Below are 27,341 nucleotides of genomic sequence, written 5' to 3'. Positions count from 1 at the left end.
TGCAAATTTTTTAAATTTTATTGTGATTATATTTGTGTATTATGTTCAATGAACAAATAAACTTGTTTGTTTGGATTCGATTAGATGTATTTTTAATTTCATGGACCCAAAAATGGGGGATTGTTGTAGATGTGGAACATGTCAGGAAACATAATATAACAAACATATTTAGAATGCTTGAATGTAAAGTCCATTTCTGAATTTACACCACAAATAAGTCTTAGCACGTGCTTTTGCTCTCTAAAAACTTTGCTTTGCTTACAACAAATATCATAAGTGAATATAAGTATTATGAAGGTGCTATGAATATCCTTACTTCCTTGAATAAATGTCTGCAAGAAGATCTTGGGAGGGCTCCAGCTATTATTCTGTTTACACACTTTTGTGCACTGAATACTTTTCTCTTAGTTTGTGAAGCAGCAAGGGTTTCATGCAACCAGTTATTACTCAGTGTGTTTCATTTAAGCTTAAGGTGACCTTTCTGGCATGGAACCACACTGGGCAAGCATAGTCTGCTATGGAGAAGTACAGTGTCTTGGTTGTGGTTCTCAGCACCCTTGGGTTAGCTCTCCATCTGCTGTTAGCTAATTTTATCAGTCTTATTTCTTGCTGAAACTTTGTAATGGCCTTTGTCAGCAGTAGACACACACACACACACACACACACACACACACACAAATGCAATTTTCACACTCGTCTGCAGTCTCAGAGAGCTGAAACCCCACTGGTGTTTGATTTTAACACCTTGTCCTATAGTGGATCCTGTCTGTAGTCAGGATTGTCATTTGAACTTCATATATCTGCTCCTTATACAACTGGCTTTCATTCATTTCTTTCTTATTTGAAATATTTTCTAATGATGCTTTAACATATCTTATAATGTGTGACATAAAAATGATAAGGATAGAAAATTGTATCGAGCAGTGCTATTATGATCACAGATTTGTGTCACGATGTTGTGCAATTACTTGAGAAAATGATAAAATATTTTAACGATTTAATTCATAAAGACATTTTTGAGGTGATCCAGAAAATACACATTCAAATTGAATTGCACTGTTTATAAACATTCATTTATTACAGAGTGCAATTACATGATAGTGTAATAATGTCATGTTATTTTATTTGGAGCTGTAGTCATTGTTCCTCTTTCCAGTAGCTCAGATCCACCTGGGGAATGAGTGTGCAGTCCGTTGCTGGGTTCCTGGGAAAACAACATTGCAAATGACAATCAAATATTAACAAATCTTAAGTGACAATGGTTCAACAAAAATGTGTCAGAGAACCTCAATTACATACAGGAAGAATGCAGGATGCAAGTGGAAATGTTGTAGGAAAAGAAGAAATACACTAATAATAACAAGAAATCCTGATCAGCATGTAAATATTGTTTGATTTCTATGCAAGTAAGCATCTCCCACTAGACCTCAACAAACCTACCTGCATTGCTCAGGCAGTTTACTTTATCATGGAATTAATTTTATAGTTAATTGATTCTTACATTCATTCTTCATGTTCCATAGATCCCACCAAGAAAGATAAAGAAGTAAGATATACATTAATAAAAGACGAGCAAATTAAAAACTTAATCTGTACAATGTATTAACAATAGACCATCACTGAAGTGCTTAACACTATTTATGCTAAACCCAAGTAAGTGTAACTCAGTAAATTAAAAGAGCAGCTGCTAATCTGAAAAAAAATCAGGTGCCTCCTCATTTACATTAAATAACTGCCATTTATCTCCAGTCAAAATATGCTCAGAAAGCACTTACGTGTCACTGACTTTCTTGAAACTGTTGGTCTGTATTCTGGTTATGTTGTCTGAGTTGTCACAAATTATCCTGGACATTGTTACCTTTTTAATTTCATTTAGCTGATCTGCAAACAAGTTAGATAAAAATTAATCTCAGACAATGTAATAAACCATATTGGAGCAGTGAGTTTGCTATTTTCAGGTACATGATATAATTTGAAAGCAGAGATGCAGGGTGTGTTTACAAAACTACTACAATCTAACTCACCCTTGCAGCTGAAGTCAGTAAAGCATGCCTGTGCAGTGGCACTCAATTCTGAGGTAATGAATTGGTCTTTTTTACATTCATTAATTCACTCATTATGTTCAGCAAATCTCATCAGGAAGGAAAAGCAGCAGAGATGTGAAATGAGTCAAGTTATACATTAACAGGCAGGAGCAGTCATCATAGCTATTATACTTACAACAGATTATGATTAGTGATAAATTACTCATTTTAAGAACTATGGTGTTGCTTCCCAATTACTTTTTATGTAAGGCTCATTCCAAAAGTAAAGAAAAGTTTGGTCAAACAAGCCATGCAATTCTCCCCTTGCCCCCCACCCCCCAACCCCACCCCCACCCCCACCCCCACCCCTCCCCACCACCGAGTCATAGACCTTTTAATCATTGGCACCATGTGTGCTATTTTGAAATGTATCCAAAATATAACAATTTCAGCAAGTGTGAGGTTTATATTATAATATGGTTTCTGAATAACAGCAAAAACGCACTATCAAAATTTGCAGATGGATAATCAAAATTTATAACAATGTGGAAAACAAAGCTTCAGTTTGAATTTGATGCATAATTGTTAATGGTGGATAAACAAATATTCATGAAGAGGAATGCTTAAGTCAGCCTTCAGTTGTGACTGACAACCTCAAATCAAGGATTATGAAAAGAATTAAATAGGACAGATATGTCACGGAAGAGGACTGAATTTTCACTTCCAGAAATTTCTCGATCATTATTTATGACTTCCTTGTTGGTGATTTTGGGTTGTAGAAAACTGTTATCAGCACCACAGAAAAAATGCTACGATATCAAAATGTGTTGTAAAAGAATGTTTTCTTTCATTGTCTTGAGTAGAAATATATGAGAAAACAAATATTATTTACTGTTAGGATAACCCTCATACATTTATGAATAATGGGAAAAAAAAACAGATAGTTTGAAGAAAGCCATTGATCCTGTCCTTATACCGTGCAGTAAAATCTACTCACTTATCTTTCACAGTGAATAATTATATCATTTTAAATATTTTCTCGGAAATTGTTACATTAATTCATTATGGAAATCTGGGCTTTCAAAAATATCAACCATTATCATTATCAGGAAACCAATTGACTGTCAAAGTAACAGAGTCACAACAATGTAACTTGTGTAGCATTAACCCCTGTGACCAAAGATTGTCTTGACGTCAATGATGTGATGTTACTAACAGCATCCTTGTTTCCATTGTCATGCATATTATGAACATACCGCTATGCACTCAGTAGAGCACAGATGCAGACACCAAAAGACTGCATAGGTGTGTGTCTCATATTGTCCATCGTGATGATAACAAGGATGTTGTGAATGACATTTCATCATTGTACCTATGTAATGTTTGGTCTTAGTGGACACTACTTCATCATCTACAGCTGTCAGTACCTTTCCTGGCATTGACAATGGTGGATATTGTCAACAACTCTTATTCTCATCTACATCTACACTCAGTAAGCCACCTTATGTGGTGTGGTGGAGGATATTTTGTGTACCACTATCACTATCACATTTTCCTGTTCCATTCACAAATGGTTTGTGTGAAGAATGATTGCTGGTAAGCTTCTAATTTTATCTTCATTGTCTTTTAGCGAGATGTACCAGGTGATTATAATTAAACTTTTCCTATTTAACACATTATAAAATGGAAACTAATTACAGTACAATTAGCAAACTCGGTAGCATTAACATCAAGGACATGGGGAAAGATGTAATGCAAAATCAACTCAATTGAAACACTTTTAACGTGCTACTATGGTACATTTTTCCCGAGGGCATGCAGCTTTACTGTATGGTTAAATGATGATGGCGTTCTCTTGGGTAAAATATCCCGGAGGTAAAATAGTCCCCCATTCGGATCTCCGGGTGGGGACTACTCAAGAGGACGCCGTTATCAGGAGAAAGAAAACTGGCGTTCTACGGATCGGAGCATGGAATGTCAGATCCCTTAATCGGGCAGGTAGGTTAGAAAATTTAAAAAGGGAAATGGATAGGTTAAAGTTAGATATAGTGGGAATTAGTGAAGTCCGGTGGCAGGAGGAACAAGACTTCTGGTCAGGTGAATACAGGGTTATAAATACAAAATCAAATAGGGGTAATGCAGGAGTAGGTTTAATAATGAATAAAAAAATAGGAGTGTGGGTAAGCTACTACAGACAGCATAGTGAATGCATTATTGTGGCCAAGATAGACATGAAGCCCAAGCTTACTACAGTAGTACAAGTTTATATGCCAACTAGCTCTGCATATGACGAAGAAATTGAAGAAATGTATGATGAGATAAAAGAAATTATTCAGATAGTGAAGGGAGATGAAAATTTAATAGTCATGGGTGACTGGAACTCGACAGTAGGAAAAGGGACAGAAGGAAACATAGTAGGTGAATATTGATTGGGGCTAAGAAATGAAAGTGGAAGCCGTCTGTTAGAATTTTGCACAGAGCATAACTTAATCATAGCTGACACTTGGTTCAAGAATCATAAAAGAAGGTTGAATACATGGAAGAATCCTGAAGATACTAAAAGGTATCAGATAGATTATGTAATGATAAGACAGAGACTTAGGAACCAGGTTTTAAATTGTAGGACATTTCCAGGGGCAGATGTGGACTCTGACCACAATCTATTGGTTATGAACTGTAGATTAAAACTGAAGAAATTGCAAAAAGGTGGGAATTTAAGGATATGGGACCTGGATAAACTGACTAAACCAGAGGTTGTACAGAGTTTCAGGGAGAGCATAAGGGAACAATTGACAGGAATGGGGGTAAGAAATACAGTAGAAGATGAATAGGTAGCTTTGAGGGATGAAGTAGTGAAGGCAGCAGATGATCAAGTAGATAAAAAGACGAGGGCTAGTAGAAATCCTTGGGTAACAGAAGAAATATTGAATTTAACTGATGAAAGGAGAAAATATAAAAATGCAGTAAATGAAGCGGGCAAAAAGAAATACAAACGTCTCAAAAATGAGATCGACAGGAAGTGCAAAATGGCTAAGCAGGCATGGCTAGAGGACAAATGTAAGGATGTGGAGGCTTATCTCACTAGGGGTAAGATAGATACTGCCTACAGGAAAATTAAAGAGACCTTTGGAGAAAAGAGAGCCACTTGTATGAATATCAAGAGCTCAGATGGAAACACAGTTCTAAGCAAAGAGGGGAAAGCAGAAAGGTGGAAGGAGTACATAGAGGGTTTATACAAGGGCGATGTACTTGAGGACAATATTATGGAAATGGAAGAGGATGTAGATGAAGATGAAATGGGAGATACGATACTATGTGAAGAGTTTGACAGAACACTGAAAGACCTGAGTCGAAACAAGGCCCCGGGAGTAGACAACATTCCATTAGAACTACTGATGGCCTTAGGAGAGCTAGTCCTGATAAAACTCTACCATCTGGTGAGCAAGATGTACGAGACAGGCGAAATACCCTCAGACTTCAAGAAGAATATAATAATTCCAATCCCAAAGAAAGCAGGTGTTGACAGATGTGAAAATTACCGAACTATCAGTTTAATAAGTCACAGCTGCAAAATACTAACACGAATTATTTACAGATGAATGGAAAAACTGGTAGAAGCTGACCTCGGGGAAGATCAGTTTGGATTCCGTAGAAATGTTGGAACACGTGAGGCAATACTGACCTTACGACTTATCTTAGAAGAAAGATTAAGGAAAGGCAAACCTATGTTTCTAGCATTTGTAGACTTAGAGAAAGCTTTTGATGTTGACTGGAATACTCTCTTTCAAATTCTAAAGGTGGCAGGGGTGAAATACAGGGAGTGAAAGGCTATTTACAATTTGTATAGAAACCAGATGGCAGTTATAAGAGTCGAGGGGCATGAAAGGGAAGCAGTGGTTGGGAAGGGAGTGAGACAGGGTTGTAGCCTCTCTCCAATGTTATTCAATCTGTATATTGAGCAAGCAGTAAAGGAAACAAAAGAAAAATTTGGAGTAGGTATTAAAATCCAGGGAGATGAAATAAAAACTTTGAGGTTCGCCGATGACATTGTAATTCGGTCAGAGACAGCAAAGGACTTGGAAGAGCAGTTGAATGGAATGGACAGTGTCTTGAAAGGAGTATATAAGATGAACATCAACAAAAGCAAAACAAGGATAATGGAATGTAGTCGAATTAAGTTGGGTGATGCTGAGGGAATTAGATAAGGAAATGAGACACTTAAAGTAGTAAAGGAGTTTTGCTATTTGGGGAGCAAAATAACTGATGATGCTTGAAGTAGAGAGGATATAAAATGTAGACTGGCAATGGCAAGGAAAGCGTTTCTGAAGAAGAGAAGTTTGTTAACATCGAGTATAGATTCAAGTGTCAGGAAGTCGTTTCTGGAAGTATTTGTATGGAGTGTAGCCATGTATGGAAGTGAAACATGGGCAATAAATAGTTTGGACAAGAAGAGAATAGAAGCTTTTGAAATGTGGTGCTACAGAAGAATGTTGAAGATTAGGTGGGTAGATCATGTAACTAATGAGGAGGTATTGAATAGAATTGGGGAGAAGAGAAGTTTGTGGCACAACTTGACTAGAAGAAGGAATCGGTTGGTAGGACATGTCCTGAGGCATCAAGGGATCACAAATTTAGCAATGGAGGGCAGCGTGGAGGGTAAAAATCGTAGAGGGAGACCAAGAGATGAATACACTAAGCTGATTCAGAAGGATGTAGGTTGCAGTAGGTACTGGGAGATGAAGGAGCATGCACAGGATACATTAGCATGGAGAGCTGCATCAAACCAGTCTCAGGACTGAAGACCACAACAACAACACAATGGTACATCATACCATTACATACTGGTATGATTAATGCTACAAAAGATGCTCAATATGGCACCCATCAGTGTCTAGAAGAGTATGCAAGTAGTGAATTGCATTCTGCACAGTAGTACAAGGCATTTCCGTAGGTATGCTGGGTACCTCTCTTGATATGCTGCACTTCACATCAGCACATGTATTACTGTTCCTCTGGTAAACCCTGTCCTTCAGGTAGCTCCACAACCAGAAATCACAGGGAGAGGGATCAGGTGATTGTGCCAGCGAAGCCTTTGGATACAATCAGCTCATAATTCGATCATTTCTAAATGTGTTTCAGAGAAGCAGGTGCGCTTCACAAGTGATGTGTAGTGGGGCCCCATCATACATGAAAACTGTTTATTTCAATGTGTGTCTCCTGTAGGGCGGGTATGACATGCTGGTGAAGCATATCACAGTAACGCTAGCCAGTCACACTGCACATCTTTGGTCCTTGAGCACCAACCTGTTAAAAAAAAAACAATGTGCCAAAGATGAATGTAGCCACAAAGCCACACAATATGGTGACACGTACACCATACAGAGGAACTTCATGCACAGTGACTGGAGGTGAAGGTCCCCACACTCAGCAATTCTGTGTGTTTACCTCATCCATTAGGAAAACATGAGCTTTGTCTGTCCATAGGATGGTTCAGGACCAGCTCTCATCAACTTCAGTCCTGGTGAGAAAGTGGAGAGTGAAGTCAATATTTCATTGTGCGTCCTGTGGTGCAAGCTGCTGTATGATACAGATGTTGTACTGATACCGTTTGAGAATGGTTCAAAGTACCTCCCATACAGTGGACCACCACATGTTCAACTGTCATGACACAGCATGTGCAATGCCTGACAATTGGGAATTGCGTGCAGTGTTGTCTGCTGTAGCAACAGTGATTTCATCACCCACCTGTGGTGTAACCGTCATCGGCCTGCTCCTGAAGCGATGCCCAGTTCTCCAGTTGATTCAAACTACTTCATCATGCTCTGCACAGGGAGTGGAGAAAGAGGACCCTTCCATAATTCTTTCAGCTGGCAATATTCTCAAATTTCAGCTGCAGTATTACTGTTGTTTTGATAATAGAGTTTCACCAATAATGCCCTGCTCCTTTTGTCCAACCTCACGTTGACACGTCAACAAGCACTATGACTGATCAGGTGTGTAAGACTGTGAATCATGATGATTGAACACGGCATCTGGTGGCCATAGTAGGAACTGGACGGTGACACTGTGATGCATGGAAATCATGCACCTCATACTCTGTACGTTAATGCTACCAAGTTTGGTACTCATACTGTAATTAGTTTCCGTGTTATAATATGTACACAAGCAAAAGTAATATACTGATTGACTCTTCTAGAAATGTAAGCTATCCAAACTTTGACTGTAAACCACACCATGACATAGAACACCTGTCTTGCAGCATCTATCACTGGAGTCAGCTGAACATTTGCATGATGCTTTCATGCTTACTATATGAACCTGTAATGAAAGATGCTGTCCTTCTTTGGATCTTCTCTATTTCTTCCATTTGTCCTATCCATAAGGAATGAGTGCAACAATGTACTGAGAGCATGTAATATGAAAGGAAGGTCTAGATACCTAAGTTGAAATAGTCTAATAAACTGTGGAACGACTGGCTAATGAGATTTTCTTTTAGCAACTAGGGATTTCCAGTTTCCTTTCTGATGTCTACCGACACCTGTTCTAGTCTTTTCCAACAGTATATAAAACTCCATTCAGAACCCTAAATTGAGATGCATAATTACATGGAAATTATCCTTACTGCCAATATTGTCATGAGTTACAGAGGCGAGAAGACAGTAATTTCCCTGAGATTACAGAAACCCAAATTAAATGTTTTTCAGAACTCCATGAGTCTATTGACCTTCACTTCAAACAATTCACTAATTTTATTACCCACAAATACATTAGAGAATTTATCTATTGATATGTAAGCCTAAGAATCCCTGGGTCCCTACAGAGTCTTGTGCAAGATGTTTGGTTATCAATTTTAGATAGCATTCTTACTACATGTATCTGTAGAATTGTGCATTGTGCACCTTAGTAGCATTGCTCCACAATATGTCACTTGACAGTACTTAGTGAAAGTAGCCAAACTGTGTTAGCAATCTGATGTGCAGGTCAGCACAATGAGAGAGATTTCTACATTCAAACATGTATAACTGAGTTTCTTGGTTAACTTATGTATGTGCTGCTGTCCATTCAATGTATTATTAATTTGTATGTCAAGGAACATAACAAATGAGGCCTCAGTGTGTGCTCACTTATATATCTCTGGTACCTGTGAATCATTTTCACTTGTTTGAAATTGCATAACATTAGTCCTTTTTATGATAAAGTGTTAAACTATGAACTAGTTCTAATACTACAACATTATTTTCCTAGGTGTGCCTGATATGGAACTGTGGACCCTTTATCAGTATACTAGCGTAATCAGCAAACAAAAGTTTTTGAAGGGTAGTCCAGTGTCCCAGGTAAATCACTTATGTTGGTCAAGAACAAGAGTGGGCCAAGCACTGATTCTTGTGGGGAGCCATATTTCATGATTCTTAACTCCTAATTTAGTCTTATTATTGCTGTATCATTTGTTAGTCTGTATATCTGTTTTCTGTTGTTAACACATTTCCATTCTGGCAAAGGGAGTGCCTTTTACAAAACACCAGCAGCATTTTAGTTTTTTGGTTTCTTTAGTAGACTTTCACAATCTTCATGATTAAAGGCCTTGGCTAGAACACAGAAAATTCCAACATCATGAGATAACATGCAGCTTTCTCAGTCAAGAACAGTTAATGGAAGCCAATCTCAGCTACTGTAAAAATGTAATTCAAAGGAACTTGATTTAATATTCTGTTTTCAGCTTTCTTCTCAGAAGTGTTAGAGAACTTAGGAATGATGTGTCTAACATTGCTGGGACTTTACTTTTGGAGATCACAGCACAGTATCCCTTAGGCTGTGCATGTACAACTTAGTAACAACATTCAGACTTTATGAAAGATGCCATCATTGGCAGGAAGGACATGGGATCATCATCCAGTAAATTTCACAGACATTTAGTTGTAGTGCCATGACTGGATAATGAATAGAGATGAAATTTGGTGAGGACAACAGTCTGTGAAGAGATCAGGTGGGGGGTCCTTCCATAAAGCCTACATCACAAGAAGAACATAAGATTGTTATACCATTTCTGATGAGCAGGAGGATGACAATAGATGAAATCCAGCCAGAGATTCGTAGAACCATTGGAACAGATTATTGGAAGTTGAAATGAACCTATACTTTGGTAATACATGTGCAATAATAGATGATGCTGTAACTGTGTCTAAATAAACATCTCGATACAGTAATTGTCCCCGTGATATCTCTCAGCATTCACAAACTATATTTACTGTGTGTGTGTGTGTGTGTGTGTGTGTGTGTGTGTGTGTGTGTGTGTGTGTGTTTGCAGATTCATTTTGATGTTTTGGGACGTGTGTTTGAAGTTTCATTTATGATTTTATATTGTTTCTTCCATATGTTAAACATCCTTTTCTACATATTTTGCACCTGCTATCTGAAAACATTAATTGTATCATGTGATCCATATTGCTTACTATAATGAGTGTCAGCAGTGGAACTTATTCTCAGCAAACAAAATTATTAAAAATTCCATTATTAAAAACCATATTTAAAAATTACCTAACAAATTATATTTAACAAAATATGCTAATGAATTAAATAGTAATATCTACCTAAACATGATTTCAGTTGAAGTATACTGATATTTATGGAAGTGTTTGATCTGTTGGAATGAAACATCTTTGTCTTTGCTTTGTTTTACTCTCTGAAGCTTCTATATATGGATAGAATGTCATAATGTGGCAGTGAAGTTGTAAGGAAGTCTGTTTCGAGTGTTAATAGTGGATGAATAGGGGAGGCAAAATTGAACTTTTCTCCACAGCACCCACATGCAATGCATCCATAGAGTTATATTGTTCTACAAAAAGTGTCAGCAGTCAAGAAGTGTTTTGTCAGATGTGCGAAAGATATAAAAGTGGTACTTCAAAACATGTTTCATTCAATAATATTTTGAGTTTACATAGTTACAGTATTTCCAAATGAAACAGTATTGTACTTCGTTATTGTCTTAATTGTTTGATGAATGGATTATGACAAAAAATTGATTCTAGGAAGAAAGATGAATTTTGTTCTTAAACATGACAAACTGTGGCCTTTCTCAGTGAGATCACACACCATTTTATTACATGACAATGGGCAAGAACAGCTACTTTGACATCAAGAGAATTAAGTTGAGGATAACTTTTTAACTGTTGACTTTATCAACAAATGAGTTGCACATTATTCATCTGCAACCTATGTCCCAAAAAGTGCAAAAATCATTTCTATGTCTGTGGCTTTAGTCAAAAATCTTGAAATAATTTTAATAAGGAAAGTAACATTATTACAATAAATTGAACTGTGGGACTGAGTCATTTAGAAAGGTAAGATCAGATCTCAAGATGCCATATGTCAGTTACTGCTGATGCCATTCCAAAACAATAGACCCTTGCATGGCATAAAGCCAGAATGAAATGAGGTATTGGGTAGCATTCTGTGGTGTTCACCTATGAGTCTTGCTTCTGCTTGTGGCAGTCAAGTGAGATCAAAGGGCCTGTAGAGGATGTGGTGAACCAGCAATTATCAAGACCCTTATGTCTTCATCTCTTGGAATCATGGTCTGGGGAGCTGTGGGACATGACAAAAGGACTGATTCCATAGTAGTTGAGTGGAGACTGAATGTTTTCCAGTAAATGGAAAGAATGACAAACATTGTTGTCATAGACCTCATGGCCATGGTACAAAATCGCATATTTCAGCAGGATACTGTAAGATCTCACATACAGTTCACACCTCAAATGGCTTGAAGAATGTATGGATTCTTTTCTGCCCCCACTGGTTTCCTGATTTGTTGCCCATATAACTTGTGTGGTATATGGTGGAAAACCAAATATTTCCATACAAGCCTTCGACCAGCAATTTTCATGAACTGACACAGTGTATGTTTCAGACATGACAATAAATCCACCAAAATGGCATTTAGAGGTAGTCTGCTTCAAAGCCACAATCAATACAAACGTGTTTTCACGCCCACAAGAGTTACACTTCATACCGATATTGTTGGTGTGGATATGTTTGAAATGGAGTAAGCTTGTTTAATCTGCTTCTGCCAGTTTACATGTAGTTTGACTCATTTCACAACTCTGAAGAGCATCTTCATGATCAGATTTGTTGAACAAGGCATTTGAATAAATGAATGTGGACACACTCTTGTTTCATGATTTTACTTAGCTTTTAAATATTGATGCATAAACACACACACACACACACACACACACACACACACACACACAGAGAGAGAGAGAGAGAGAGAGAGAGAGAGACAGAGAGAGGGGGGGGGCTGGGAGGGGGGGTTAGGGATTTGAAAATATTTACAAAGTAATGGAAAAAGAGGAAGGGTGCCATATTGTGAATGTGCTAATGAAATAACAAGGGCAGTGTTTGTTATTCTGAACCATGTCAAATCACATAAGTAATGTTTGCTGATAGGAAGAAAACAGTAACAAAGTTTATACAGACTTATTAAACAGTGAAAAAATGTAAAGCAATGAGACATTAACTGATACCTTCTGAGAATGGGTAAGGGGACCCACTATAATCATAGAAGAATCTGTCTCCACATCTCCAGCGGTAGAACTGCTCTGCGACAATAGCCTGCCTCACTGTCAGTTTGTCTGGGCTGGTTTTCTCCAGCATCACCATCATCAGCTCAACGTCATCTGGATCTGCATAATACTGTCCCAAGGCTATGGCATCCTTAAAAGGAAAGTTATGTCAGCTGGAAATAACTTATATGCTTTTTTGATTAATGTGCATATTGTGTAAACAACTCTGTTTTTAGGTGTCTCACATTGTCACCATTCAAATAGTCATGTTTAATCGAATAAAACAACTCATTAGTAGGTATTTCAGATTAAAACTGTAAATTACATTGTGTGTTCTCTGGTTAGGTGCAAAATGAAATCAAAGTTTCATGCTGTACACTCTCTTCAGACTCTTGCTTCTCTTCTATACACTTCTTGCTCATATGAGTTTTATTTCAACATATTTCTCTGACAGCTCCACTATTTGCAAATCTAGTTTTGTAACTTTAGTAAATGACTGTATGTGTGAATATGCTCTTCAAAAAAATCTGCACCTCAAATGATGTGGTAAGCTCGTGGTGTAACAGACGACAAGTGGTCTGTTGCATGCACCATCTATCGCCTCTGGCCTTGCACAAATTCTAATTAAATGATAAAATTGAACTGCGGGCTAGGATTTGTTAGTTATGTGCATAAATACTGCGGAAGTATTTGGTTTTTATATGTGCAGATAATTCAAACACCGAGCCAGCAACCAGCGCGGACTTTCATTGACGCGGCAAGTAGGGGGCTGCCGTGGAGCAAACGCAGTGAGGCTGATGACGTTGCTCCATGGAGGTCCAGAGTCACGGTGGCGGGATACTTCGAGATGACTGTTGGACTTCAGAGGAAAAAAGAAACAAAGAATGTATAATGAGGAACTTTGTGTATAACAGCGAAAGTAGCAAGAAGCAATTTAACAGCCAGTAATGCAGTAGGCGGTACCTCAAGAGCTGACTGTACATAGGTATCAGAAATAAATCACTATAACTATTGTAAAAAAGGAGTTCTGAGTAAGAGTTATTACAAGAAGCAGTCAGACAGCATCAGTTACTGGTGAATGATTGCCATAGGCAACATTTACTTCATCAGCTGCGCCACCCCCTCTTTCACTCAATGGATTTAGTCAACATTAAGACAGAGCCAAACTACACAAATAATAAAACTCATCAGTGGGGTGGGGACAGCGCAAGCTGACGAAATAAAACTGTTACTCTGGTACGGAGCACTGCTGGTTTCGAATCCGCACCAGACAGCATGGACCTCGATTACCTCTAGAGGGCTCTGCAGCCATCACACCGTAAGCCGTGGCTGCGTGAGCTCCTGGCCCACATATAATGTGAGGGTGCCACAGTGGAGCAAGTGGTCCCAGTGGCCAATAGCAATGTACCCATCATATATTTAAGCGCCTGCCTCTCATTCAGCGAGGCAGTCTGATATTCACGTGAGTATATCGACATCCCGCCTACAGACAGTGTTTGCTTTGTTTCCGTGTGTGAGTGGACATTGCTTCTTGCGTGTTGTTGTTCATAAGGTCTTGCTCGGTCATCTGTCATTGTTCTTGTATGTCCTTTCCCATTCGTTTTGTTTGTTCGCGGGCCGCTCCCATTTAGTCCCTTCACTACAGACTAAAAATATATAATGATAACAGAAATTACTCAATGTAAACACCAAATAAAAATGAGTAAAAGCAACTAATCACCAACGGACTGACTATTGGTATTGCAGTGATCAGGTTTCATGTATTATAGTTGAGTGAGGGAGAGTTATCTTAGCTGTCAGAGTTAGAATTAATGAAATGGTATTGTCATGGCCAAGGAAATCAGCATTTGAATTTTGTTTGACAATGTTTTACATGTGCCCCACATATCTTTTTATTTGTGAGAGAATGAATGTGCTTCCCACAGGCAAATCTATCCTCCCTCAGCCCAGGGAACATTTTACCAACAGCATCTGTATTTTTAAGTATGTCAGTTCTCAGGTTCAATGGTAATTTTTTGGAAAATAAACTAGTTTGGAACTACTCTAAATACAGAAAGGAATCCTTGAAAATCACAAGTGGGCTGACTGGTTCCAGAGAACATTCCAGCTGGGTACAGGCACCCATTCACAGGCTGGCCACATCTTCTGCCAACAACAAATCCAACTCAGTTCCGGAGTCTACATGTAACAACAGGAAGGGGAAGACCCTCCACCAAAGATAAAATTACAGAAACACTGAGTTCCCTGACTGTGAGCAGAAACAAACAGCACTACATTCATTCACACACTCACATAACACTAGTCTGCAGACCTGTGTTCACAACTCTATTCTCAAATGAGACAGTGATAATGATGAGTGCATACTTTGATTTTATTTCATGTGACTTACTATCCTTGTACGCTATTCTAAATCAATCTACCAAACATCAATCTTACCAAATTGTTAATATATTAAATTAATTATTCCATTCTTGTTACTATTAAATTCTAGCTATCTGAGGTACCTTAAAAGTGCTAGTAACACCTTTTCACATCCAAATGCTTGATACAAACATATTAATATATGTAACCTCATATAAGCCCAGTGAGGGTACCCACAGTAGGAATAAAAGACCTCCTAGTGGATGTCTCTGTCTCTGCCTTTGCTGTTATTTGTCTCATGTCTGTCCGTGGACTCCACAATGCTGCAACTATTTACAGCATTTAGTTTTGTGGATCATAAACATGGTATTTCCACCATCACTAGCCTTTATGAAACACTGAAACAAAATACTGTTTATCCAGGTAAGTCAAGCAAGGACTGCAGTCTTTCCACTGGAACAATCTCAGATCCATTTCTGCTGATATTTCACCATGAACTGTTTCTGCTTCATTCATGGACTAACTGATTAATTACATCTTCTGTGCTTATGTTAACCTTCCCCCTCCCCCCTCCCCACCTCCACCCCTCTCTGGCCCACTTTCCAGATGCAACCCTTGTTCTGTGTCTGGCCTTTCCTCAAATTTTTATTTTTGGAGATCAGATCTGCTTTAAGCACAGTTTTATTTTATTCTCACCCAAACATGTTTTGCAACAGCTATGGCATCATCAGTGTATACACTATTTGTCCTCTAGCATTATTTCATGGTATGTTTGCAGATGACTTAGTCCTTCTAGCAGTGGATGGAAAAAAAGTTACAGGGACTCTGGATGCCATTGAAACTAAAGAAAGAGCTATGGAATTAACATGAATACAAAGAAAATGAAAGTAATGAGATTAGGAGGAAATGAAAGAGCAAATATAATACTGGATGGAGAATCATTAGAACATTTGCAAAACTTTAACACTTAGGAAGCAGAAAGGAAATCAATTGGAAATGGAGCACAGAAATTAAAACCTGGGTAGCAATGAGGAAAAGGCATTTTATAAGAATAGGCGACTTTTCTTCAGCAATATGGAGAAATATTCGAGGGAAAGAGTGATGAAGTGTATTGAGTGTCATCCTGAGTGGTTCTGAAACATGGAAAATGAAGCAGAAAGAAAGAATAAGTTAGAAACTTTTGAGATGTAGACATGGTGCAGGCTTCTGAGAAGTGAATGTGGTGCAGGACAGAAAGAATAAGTTGAGTAGTGAAGTGAGATGTTGAGATGCTGAGAAGACCATGAGAGCAGAGACAATGTGTAATAAAATAAGGAGAAGAAACTAAATGGGACATATGTTAGGAAAGAAGTGGGGGGGGGGGGGGAGGGCATTTTGTTGGAAGTCTTACAAGGGAATGTTGAAGTGAAGAGAAGGCAAGAGAGGAAGAGATTTGAGGTCTTTCATGATGTGCTGGATGGTAGCATTGAGAAGCAAGTGATAGACTGCCAGAAATGAAGAAATGAAGGCTTTCCCAGCATAGCATAAAACCAATGATGATGATATTTTATGGTATGGTAGGCACATAACAGAGTTGTAAATTATAACAATATCATTACAGGATATCATATTCTGGCTTATCTCCATCAGCTGAAATGTGTGACTTTGGGAAGGTATGTAATGTCTGCTATAAACAGGAAATTGAAATTTGCACCAGCTTCTTGAAGTAAAATTTCAATATACATAGGTTCATCTGTCCACCTGTGATAGACATTTGCTGTTTTTTGGCACACCATTGGGACAAAATTATTTCCAAAAAGCATTTGTGGATGTTTGCAAATATGGGGAAAACTGTGAGTAGCCTAGAGTTACAGATATTGAAGATGATTGCCTTTCCTCCATTTTATTTGTTGTTTTCTATCATGAAAGATCAATATCAGTTTTATTAATGGATATGATTCAATTAATATATGCTCTGCTTAGAAAATTATATCATTCTGAACCATTAGCCCAAATTGAATTATAAAGACTAGTTAAGATGTAGTACTTAGTGTTTAATTTTCACAAATAAAAATGAACATAGAGTAACAATGACTGTTTAAATACCTCATATGACATAAGATCAGCAAAGTCTTCAAATTTTGTTGCTCTTGGTAGGCCTATTAATTCTCGATAATCATTATAGTGTCCCAAGCCATTATCTCTCCCTCTTATTATGTCAAACATGTCCAGGTCCTGGCCGTAAGGCCCATCAACTTGGAACAGGTTCCTGTTAAGCTGAAATCATTTAAACTTCATTAATTCAAGCACTAGTGAAAGAATATTGAAATATTTGCATTAATATTGTTAATTCGAAACAGGATGACTGACATTGGTCAGTGTTATTTAACTTAATTTGGGAATGGAGAGAAAAATTCCAAGGATAAGGCACAACAGATATAAGGCTCAGTGAAAAGAATGACAAACTACAGTGAAGGCAAATGGAAACTGCAAACTACTGTAAAGGCAAATGGAAACTGCGTTAAGAAATAGATTTACAGCAAACACAGAAATAAGAAGAAATGTTACAGAACTGTAGATCTGGAAGAACATTTATTTAATATTTGACAATATTATGAAAAGGATAGATTGCTACCCACCATATAATTGAGATGCTGAGTCACAGACGGGCACTACAAAAAGAGTACTAAACACACAAGTTTTCAGCCAGAAGATCTTCTTCTGAAATAGACAACATACACCCACACATTCACGCAAATGCAGCTTGCACACACATGACCACTGTCTCTGGCTGCTGAGGCCAGACTGCAAGCAACAGCACATGATGGGAGAAGCACTCTGGATGATGGGAGTAAGGAGGTGGGTAGGGAAGAGAGGGGGTGCGATACAGAGTACGGGTGGGTGGCAGTAAAGTGCTGGCTGTGGTAGCATAGCGATGGGGTGAGGGTAGGACAGCTAGGTGCAGTCAGGAGGTTAGACAGAGAGCAGGGCAGTGGCAGAAAAGTACGAAGACTGTGGGTGCACTTATGGAATACAAGACTGGAGTCAGAACAGGGAAGGGATAGGTGGGTGAAGGACAATGGCTAACAAATGTTGTGGCCAGGAGGGATATGGGAATGCAGGATAAGTTGCAGGGATAATTCTCACCTGTGCAATTCAGATAAGCTGGTGTTGGTAGAAAGGATCCAGATGGAACAGGCTGTGAAGTAGTCATTAAAATGAAGAGTGTTGTGATGGGCATCATGCTGGGTGGTCCAGCAGCTTCTTGGCCACAGTTTGTTAGTGGCCATTCATGCAGATGGACAGGTTGTTAGTTGTCATGCCCATGTAGATTGAAGCACCATAGTTGCAGCTTAGCTTTTAGGTGACATGACTGGTGGTGTGTTGCAAAAGATATCAAGTGCCAATGCTACACAGTAACATACTGCCATTGGGTTGGTTGCCAGCTCAGTCCCTGTGACTACCTGACATTCCAACTCCACTATTTGCAGTGCAACCTGCAGAGGGCCTTTGCCTACACTGGACTAAAGCACAAAAATGGCTCTGAGCACTATGCGACTCAACTGCTGAGGTCATCAGTCGCCTAGAACTTAGAACTAATTAAACCTAACTAACCTAAGGACATCACACACATCCATGCCCGAGGCAGGATTCGAACCTGCGACCGTAGCGGTCACGCGGTTCCAGACTGAAGCGCCTTTAACCGCACGGCCACACCGGCCAGCGGACTAAAGCACAGAGGGTGTTTAAATCAGCAAGAGAGGTTGCTCCTGCCTTGAACCTTTTTTTGCATCTGCCAGTGTCGCAAGTAGCCAATCAGGAGGAAGTGTACTTCCACTGTGTAGGTATTAGGGCCGTGTCTGCAATGATCGTGGCAGTTGTGATGCACCCAGCCAAGAGAAGTAGTCCACTCTACATCCAGCACAACTGACCGCATGCTGCCTTTACCACCAAAGGACCTCGGAAACTCCTCATGGGCCTGTTAGTTTTCTGTCAGACTCACTTGGCAAGTCCTTAGAAACTGTTAACTTGTACAGATCATAATTAAAGTGTTAGTCACTTCTACTGTGCTCCGCTAAAGAAGAGTGAGGACTTAAAGATTTGATAGTCAGACTAGTGGAGAGCAGAATTTGGCTGTAAAAGCCTTCCTTTTGTTGTCCCCTAAACCAAGATTGGTATTACAAGTACTTGCAATTAGTTACGAACTTATTGCCCTATTAGGAAACAGTTACAAAGTTGGTTACTTGTTTTTTTAAGGTCAATGAAAATTATTTGTGTTGAATTCATTGTGCTCTTAAATATAGACAGTGAACTACATGCTTGTGGATTTCTTGTAGAAATGTTCAAAGTAAAGGACACTTCCTGGTTTCACGGGTATCTCTGCCTTTGATGAGATGGATTATGCTTGTTACCAGACTGGAGTAGGTGGTGGCAGGATGATGCATGGGACAGGTCTTGCATCTAGATCCATTAGAGGGATATGAACCATGAGGCAAGGGGCTGGGAGCAGGGATTGTGTAGGGGTGACCAAGGATGCTGTGTGGAACATCACTGTGGGAGTGGTGGCTAGGGTACAGGTAGGACATTCCTCATTGCAGGGCACAATGGGAGGTGGTCGAAGTCCTGGGGGAGAATGTGATTCAGTTGCTCCAGTCCTGGGTGGTACTGAGTCACAAGGGGTGTGCTTCTCTGTGGCTAGATGGTGGGACTTTGGGAGGTGGTATGTGTATGGAGAGTTAAGGCACAGGAGATCTGTTTCTGTACAAGATTTGGAGGGTAATTACGGTCTGTGAAGACCGCAGTGAGACCTTTGGTATATTTTGAGAGGGACTGCTTGTCACTACAATTGCAACTGCCATGTGTGGCTAGGCAGTATGGAATGGACTTTTTGGTATGGAATGGGTGGCAGCTGTCAAAGTGGAGGTATTGCTGGTGGTTTGTAGGTTTGATATTGACGGAGGTACTGATGTAGCCAGTTTTGAGATGGAGGTCAACTTCGAGGAAGGCGGTTTGAAGAGGACCAGGTGAAGCAAATGAGGTAGAAGGTGTTGATATTCTGGAGGAATGTGGACAGGGTGTCCTCACTCTCAATTGAGATCACGAAGATGTCATTAGTGAACCTGTACTAGGTGAGGAGTTTAGGATTCTGGGTGTTTTAGGAAGGATCCCTTTAGATGGCCCATGAAAAGGTTGTCATAGGATGGTTCCATGTGAGTGCCTATTGCTGTACCCCAGATTTGATTACCGATGATGTCTTCAAAGCAAAAGTAATTTTGGGTGAGGATGTAGTTAGTCATGGTGACCAGGAAGGAGGTTTTAGGTTTGGAATCCATTGGGCATTGGGTAATGGTAGTGTTCAATAGAGGCTAGGCCATGGGCATTAGGGATGATACTGTGACAGAAGATGGCATCAATAGGCACCATGTGAGAAAGCATGATCTCCAGTCTCTCCTCAAATCCTTTGGCCTATTCCAGAACCTCTCCCCAGAGTCTCTCTCTCTCTTCACCCCTAACACGCCTCACTCATGCTTCCTAAAGTCCATAAACCTAGCCACACAGGACACCATATTCTTGCCAGTTACTGTGCCACCCCCACTGAGAGAAACTCTGCTCTCTTGGACCAACACCTTCAGGCTATTACCCACAACCTAACCATCTACATAAAAAATACCAACCATTAACTCCACCGACTCTCCATGGTTCCTGTTCCTTTACCAGACAGTGGCCTGCTCATCACTATTTATGCCACCTCCCTTTATACTAACATCCCTAATGCCTATGGTCTGGCCACTGTTGAATGTTTTCTACTATTGATGAACTCCAAGTCTACAACCTCCTTCCTGGTTGCCATGAGTAACTACATGCTCACCCACATTACTTCTGCTTTGAAGGCATCACCTGTAATCAAATTCCTCCAGAACATCAACACCTTCTTCCCCATTTGCTTCACCTAGTCCTCCTCAGCCATACAAGCCATCTTCATGTTGATCTCCATCTCAAAGATGGCTACATCAATACCTCCCTCCATACCAGACCTACCAACCACCAGCAATTCATCCACTTTGACAGCTGCCACCTATTTCATACCAAAACTTCCCTTCCGTACAGCCTAGCCACCCATGGCTACTGCATCTGTAGTAACAAGTAGTCCTCTCACAATATACCGGGGGTCTCACTGAGGCCTTCATAGAGCACATGTGTACAGAAATAGATCTCCTGCACCTTATGTCTCTGAACACACACCACTTCCTGAAGTCCCACTGTCGGGTCACAGAGGAGCATACAACCCATAACTCAGTACCACACAGATCTGGAGCAACTGAATCACACCCTCCGTTAAGGTTTCAACTACCTCTTGTAGTGCCCTGAAATGAGGAATATCCCACTCACTATCTTCCTCACCCCTCTCACAGTGGTATTACAGCGACCACCGAACCTACACAATATCCTTGTCCACTCCTACACAGCTCCTATTCTCAACCTCTTACCTCATTGTTCATATCCCTTTAGCAGACCTAGATGCACACCTGTCCCACACATCCTCCGACCTACTCCAGCCCAGTCACAAGCATCATCTACCCTATCAAAGGCATGGCTACCTGTGAAACCAGTCATGTGATCTACAAGTTAAGCAGCAACTACTCTGCTACATTCTCTGTGGACATGACAACTAACAAGCTGTCTATCTGCATGAATGGCCACTGACAAACTGTAGCCAAGAAACAGGTGGACTACCCACAACAATGTTCTTCAATGTATCCTTCCTATCAATGCCAGCTTTTCTGAATTGTGCAGGCAAGAACTCTCCCTGCAATTTATCCTATGTTTCCGTAACCCTCCTGGCCTCAACATTCGTTACTCATTGTCCTTCACCCACCTATCCCTTCCTGTTCTCACTCCACAATATTCTGTTCCACTATCACACTCAAAGTCTGTTTACTTCTCTCCTTTTCCATCCCAACCTGCCCACCATCTAACCTCCTGACTGCACTAACTGCCCTACTCCCTCTCTGCCTAGTCACTATATGCCCCCACAAGCAGCACTTTACCATCCCCCACCCATACCATACCGTCCCTCCACTTTCCCACCCCAGCCACCTCCTTATCTCCACCATCGGGTTTGGTTCTCCCATCATGCACAATAGCTCACATTACATCGGCAGCCAGAGACAGTGGTTTTGTGTGTGTGTGTGTGTGTGTGTGTGTGTGTCACAGTTTAGTAGTCATTTAGTTGGGTAGTTGGGCCTGTCTGCGATTCAACATTTCCACTATATGGTGAGTAGCAATTTATCCTTTTCATACTATTGTCATTACTCCATCCTGGATTTTCTATAGGATTTAATTTTCTCTACGCAATGTAGAAGTTAATCAAAAAATGACTTAAAAAGTCATTGAAACCATGAGAAATATGAAGATGAAAACAAGCTAAAATTATCAGCCATAATTTTTTTCAAAGTGTATGGATTTCTCATCTTATTACAGTCATTTTAGTTAGTGTATATGTCTTCAAGTGACTGCTCAAACCAGTTTTTGGTGAAATTTATGCCCAGTTGCAGTGTGCTTAATTGCTTAATGTCATATTATTTTAGAAGCAGGAAAAGAAATTGGAGTGATTATATGTATAAAAATTGGTAAGTCCCAGTCTGAACAACTCAATACTGAACAGGTGTTTGCTAAACAAGATCTGAAAATATGCAAGTTAAAGTACTAATACTTTATGGGCCATCAGCAGGAAACATAAGTTTCATCAAACAGTTAAAGAGAGTATTAATTATATCTAAAGAAAAACTATAAAATTGCAAACAGGCAGAAAGACTGGACAGTGCTACCTTCAGGAAGTGAAATTCCAGTACTGCTGATAGACACATTTATAAGTGACATGCCCCTCCTTTCTAACCTTACAAGACATATCACTCTTCTCTCCCTATGGAAGGAACAAACAGGCTCAAAATCTAGGTATAGCCTTTTCACATTCAAACGTGTTGGTCAGCAGTGCGGGATTTCACTTCCTAAGGGCAGCACTAGCAAGCCATTACTTATCTTTGTGCTATTAATAATGCTACACAGATTTAATTGAAGGCCCATTGCCCATGGAGACTTAACTATAATTTTCTGGCATAGTGTGCTGATGAAGAGACTGTGAGGGGCTGATGCATGGCTTTCAATTATTTCTCATAGAAAAACTCCTGACAAGGATTGAAAATCACAGAGTGACAGCTTCTTGTCAATTTATTTAGAGATACAACTACTGTCAGTGATTTACAGTAAAACTGATAGTTATTAATCTGATCATGATGGCTGAATGTAACAATAAGGTATGCTCCCCATTAGGTATATATCACAAAAGTAAAAGATTTTATAACAGAAACATTGTATCAACACTACAGGAAAGAAGAAGAATTATCTATATCAATTCCGTATCTACATCACATTGAGAACTTTTTGTCTTGCATCATATGTACCAGTCTTACAGTTTATATGTATATGCTACATACCGTGTAGCAGAGATGCTGAGTCACAGATAGGCACAACAAAAAGACTGTTTTTTGTTGTGCCTATCTGCAAGTCAGCAGCTGCGCTATATGGTGAGTAGCAACTTTCCTTTTCATGATTTTGTTACATTCCATCCTGGATTTTCCATTGTTTGATATATGCTACATATACAGGTATATGCTAACTGGAAGAGATTTGTTTACTCATTTTGGCCATACATCGAAGAATGTATTTGATTGTAACAGACATTGCACTTAAATCTAGCATTTTCAAGTAAAAATGTTCATGTTGATATGTACAAGCTCTACAAAATTATTAAATAGAAGAACTGAAGTGGTAAGTAGATATTCTCCAACAAATTTTCCAGATGCATTTTTATTTGCTATTCATTTTACATTTTGTGGAAATTTTTATTCCCACAAAGAATTTTCTTTCTGACTACAGTGTCACTTGTACTGTCTGAATAATAAAAAAAATTTCTTCTAATCTTATATTTTTATTGGGCATATCACTAGCTTTTTAATTGACTCCATCTTCCCCCCCCTCCCCCTGCCCCCTCTGGATATTCACAGGGACAAAAATACATATTTTGAACAGACACCATATAGATGCATGGAAATAACAGCACATTTAGTCTTTTGAAGAATAGTAGCCAAGCTCCCTGCAATAATCCTGACAATTGTCTTTTTGATTCTGAATTACTGCATTCATATTGAAGTACTGTATTCAAACATGTGGTGTTTTTACTGTTCTGTACTTGTCAAGATAATAATGGCAGATGGCCACTAAGTGTCAAGTGTGATTTTAGTGCTCATCAAAACACAAGTTTTGATCATATTTTTCTTGTTTCTTATCTGTTTCACATTTTGCATACTTTTTAGTATATTTATTGGCTATTACATTTAACATTTACTGTACACTGAATTTCCAATACTCATTATCTAGGCCTGACTTTTGTTTACTTACTCATAGTGAACTGTGCAAATTCATGCACATTTTACATATACTTTTGATGTGAATATCTGCACTAAACAAAGTTGCAACCAAGGCTGTCTTATTTCAAGACCATCTTTTTATTTCTTGTCACAAAAGTGAAGACTTGTCATCTCTGTATTGCATTTAGGAAATACCATGTGTCATTTTATGGTATTTTTTTGTAAGTATAACTGAAGTTACTGAACTCACACTCATAGCAAACTCAGCACATTATCATAAGGTAACTTTCTTTGTATTGAAACAAACAAAATACATATCAGAATATCCATTTAGTTTCACACATTTAGTGTTTTTATTTGCTGTAGATATTTCATTTGGACATGAGTGGATACTGTGGGAGCTACCATAGGAAAGTAAGTAGTGGGATACACTGTAGGAGCTGTAGCAAAATGATTACTGGAAAGGAAGGGGGCATGTAGTGAGGAGAACCCTGGGAAGGTCACCGAGACTCTCTCTTGAGCTGTAAAATATGCAGCAAGAGAGGAAGATTTATGCACTTGAGGTACATTTTGATGAAGGTAGGAGAGAGCTAATGAGGATGAAGGAAGGCAGTGGTAAGAGGAATGGTTGGGAACTGGCAGTTGGTAGGAAGGCTAGTGGGAAGAGTACACAGTCTGACAATGTTGTTGTTTCTACCAGTAACATGTTCCAGCTGTTAGAGTTGAAGGGAGAGGAGCCTCACATAAGTGTAGGAGTATGAAATGTGCAGCAGACTGTCTGTGAGGAGGGAGGCTAGGAATAACACTAATGTTAGGAAGAAGAGACTGCTGCTGCTAGGTAGCAGTCATGCCAGAGGCTCAGTTACAAGAGAAGTTACGGGGAGAATTTCAGACCAACAGCATTTTCAAGCTGAGTGTTGGGCTGAATCAGATGACTGAGGGTTTAGAGCCTTTTAAAGAGGATATCATGAAAGATGATTAGATGGTGAAAGGAGGGAGGGACAGGGAACAGCTTGGGCAGGGATAGGGCTCACAGCATGGTTGGTGGTGACCTAAGCAAGATAGCTTCCCTAACTGGAGCACCAGTGTGAGCCCAGTTGGTCTGTTTGGGAGGCACAATTGGCCTCATCTCAACAGTGCTGTGTAATGAGTCACTGTGGAACTGGAGATGGTGCTGATGACTACTGATGGGCACACATTGTAATGGTACTACTGGAGACTATTGGGAGAAGGGGCTATTCTAGGCATGATCTGCACCTCACCAGGATTAGGAAGGGGAATTTGATGGCATTAATTATTGAGAGTATAGCAGGTGGGTACTGACCTGCACATGTTCAGATACCTGTTGTGATGGGTAGGAGGACTAGGCCTTTTCTTGGAATAAAACATGACACCAGATTTCTGCCCTTTAAAAGTATTTCAACCAATTTACAAATTTCTTCAGCACTTACAAAGAAGATACGATGTACCACACTGGAGAGCATAAGCATTGCAGTAATTTGCTTATAATTATTTAGTCTTCATCAAAATGTGCAGTTATTAACTGACTAATATAGATGTTTGCATGATGAGTCATGGACAACAAATCTGTAGATGTATACTTTTTTTATTTCCAGGTACTAACTAACATGATGACACTGAACATAGGAGGGGCACTTGTTGATGACTAATTACCAACTGAATTAGAACTTCACATAATTATTGCAGAAGCCTGTTTGACTCAAATATAACTATATAGAATGATTAACATGTGCTGACTGATCAACAACACAGTCATTGTTCTATTTGATGATGACTCACTGTGAAGTTTACTTGTTGACTGCCTGGCATGGACTAACTGTGGCATTGTGCCCAAAAAGAAACACGTAGTACAGAAATCACAGAATACTCAAATACAAGACTATTGTGTTTTAAATGTTAATATAAATGACAGAGAAAGTAAAAGATGCAAAGATACAATTGGCAGTGAATTAAATTGGTTTATCTATAGGCTGTATGATAAGGAAATAGCCATAAAGTAGGAAGTATTTTTGTGAGGGGAGTTTTTTCATATAAGGGTTTTACAAAGCCTGCCAACAATTTTCTGGAAAGTTAAATTTGTCAGTTAGAATACTTTGTTAACTAACATGTTATTTTAGAAAGATTATACATTTTTGGACTCAGAAAAGTCATGACTATAAAACTATAATAGTGGCTTTTGGGAAGAATCACATTTTAAGATTTGAATTAATAACTTTTGGAATGATAGGTTCTGGAAACAGTAAAATGTTTCTTTTAAAGAGGACTATAGGGGCTCTCAAATAAACACTATTGATCTTAAAATAAACAATTCTTAGTAAGTTTGAATTTTGACGAACACTTGGTTTATGGGTACTGTAAATTATAAATATTTCTATAAATAATATGTCTCCATGTGAGTGTTATTTATACTATTGTCATCAGCACAGTATAAAAAATACCCTCAATAATAATGTTTCATGAAATGTAGTGTATGTAATAAATTAATTATGGTATACCAGCTGTAGCGGTATGAAATGAGCGTTTTTTTTTTTTTTTTTTTTTTTTTTTTTTTTTTTTTTTTTTTTTTTTTAAATGAAACACTAATTTTGAATTGAAAAGTAAAAAAATTATATCCAAAGTATTGACCATTGCTTTCTATACATTTTGACCACCTTTCTGGCAATTTGTGGACACCACACCAACAGAAATGTTTGTCTTTTGAAGCAAACCAATCAGACCCCCCATTTTCGACTTCTTCGTAGGAATCGAAGTGTTCCTCAGCCAATTTGTGTCCCATTAATGAAAACAAATGGTAGTCAGATGGGGCCAAGTCTGGTCAATACGGCAGGTGGGGTAGCAGCTCCCATCCAAGTGTTTTGATTGTATGCTGAACCAGTTTTGCTTTGTGTGCAGGTGCATTGTCATGTAAAAAATTTAATTTTCCATGTCTTCTGGCCCATTCTTGTCTTTTTTCGATCAATGCATAGTTG

At 39.0% G+C, this 27,341-nt stretch overlaps 1 protein-coding gene across 1 annotated transcript in view; it reads right to left on the bottom strand.

Annotated features, from left to right (window-relative positions):
* Positions 1 to 1,046: 1,046 nt before the first annotated feature.
* Positions 1,047 to 27,341, bottom strand: part of LOC124717048 (peroxidase-like) — a 117,137-nt gene continuing 90,842 nt past the window's right edge. The window contains exons 11-14 of the mRNA XM_047243722.1: positions 17,030 to 17,200; positions 12,545 to 12,734; positions 1,776 to 1,881; positions 1,047 to 1,204 (exon numbers count right to left, since the gene is read on the bottom strand). Coding sequence (XP_047099678.1) covers positions 1,138 to 1,204; positions 1,776 to 1,881; positions 12,545 to 12,734; positions 17,030 to 17,200 — 534 coding nt within the window. The 3' untranslated portion in view covers positions 1,047 to 1,137. The remainder of the gene's footprint in view (positions 1,205 to 1,775; positions 1,882 to 12,544; positions 12,735 to 17,029; positions 17,201 to 27,341) is intronic.

The sequence above is a fragment of the Schistocerca piceifrons genome, chromosome 9 (genome assembly GCF_021461385.2).
Source record: "Schistocerca piceifrons isolate TAMUIC-IGC-003096 chromosome 9, iqSchPice1.1, whole genome shotgun sequence".
Taxonomy (NCBI): domain Eukaryota; kingdom Metazoa; phylum Arthropoda; class Insecta; order Orthoptera; family Acrididae; genus Schistocerca; species Schistocerca piceifrons.
The sequence above is the reverse complement of the archived record's forward strand: the minus strand, read 5'-3'. Positions and strand labels throughout refer to the sequence as shown.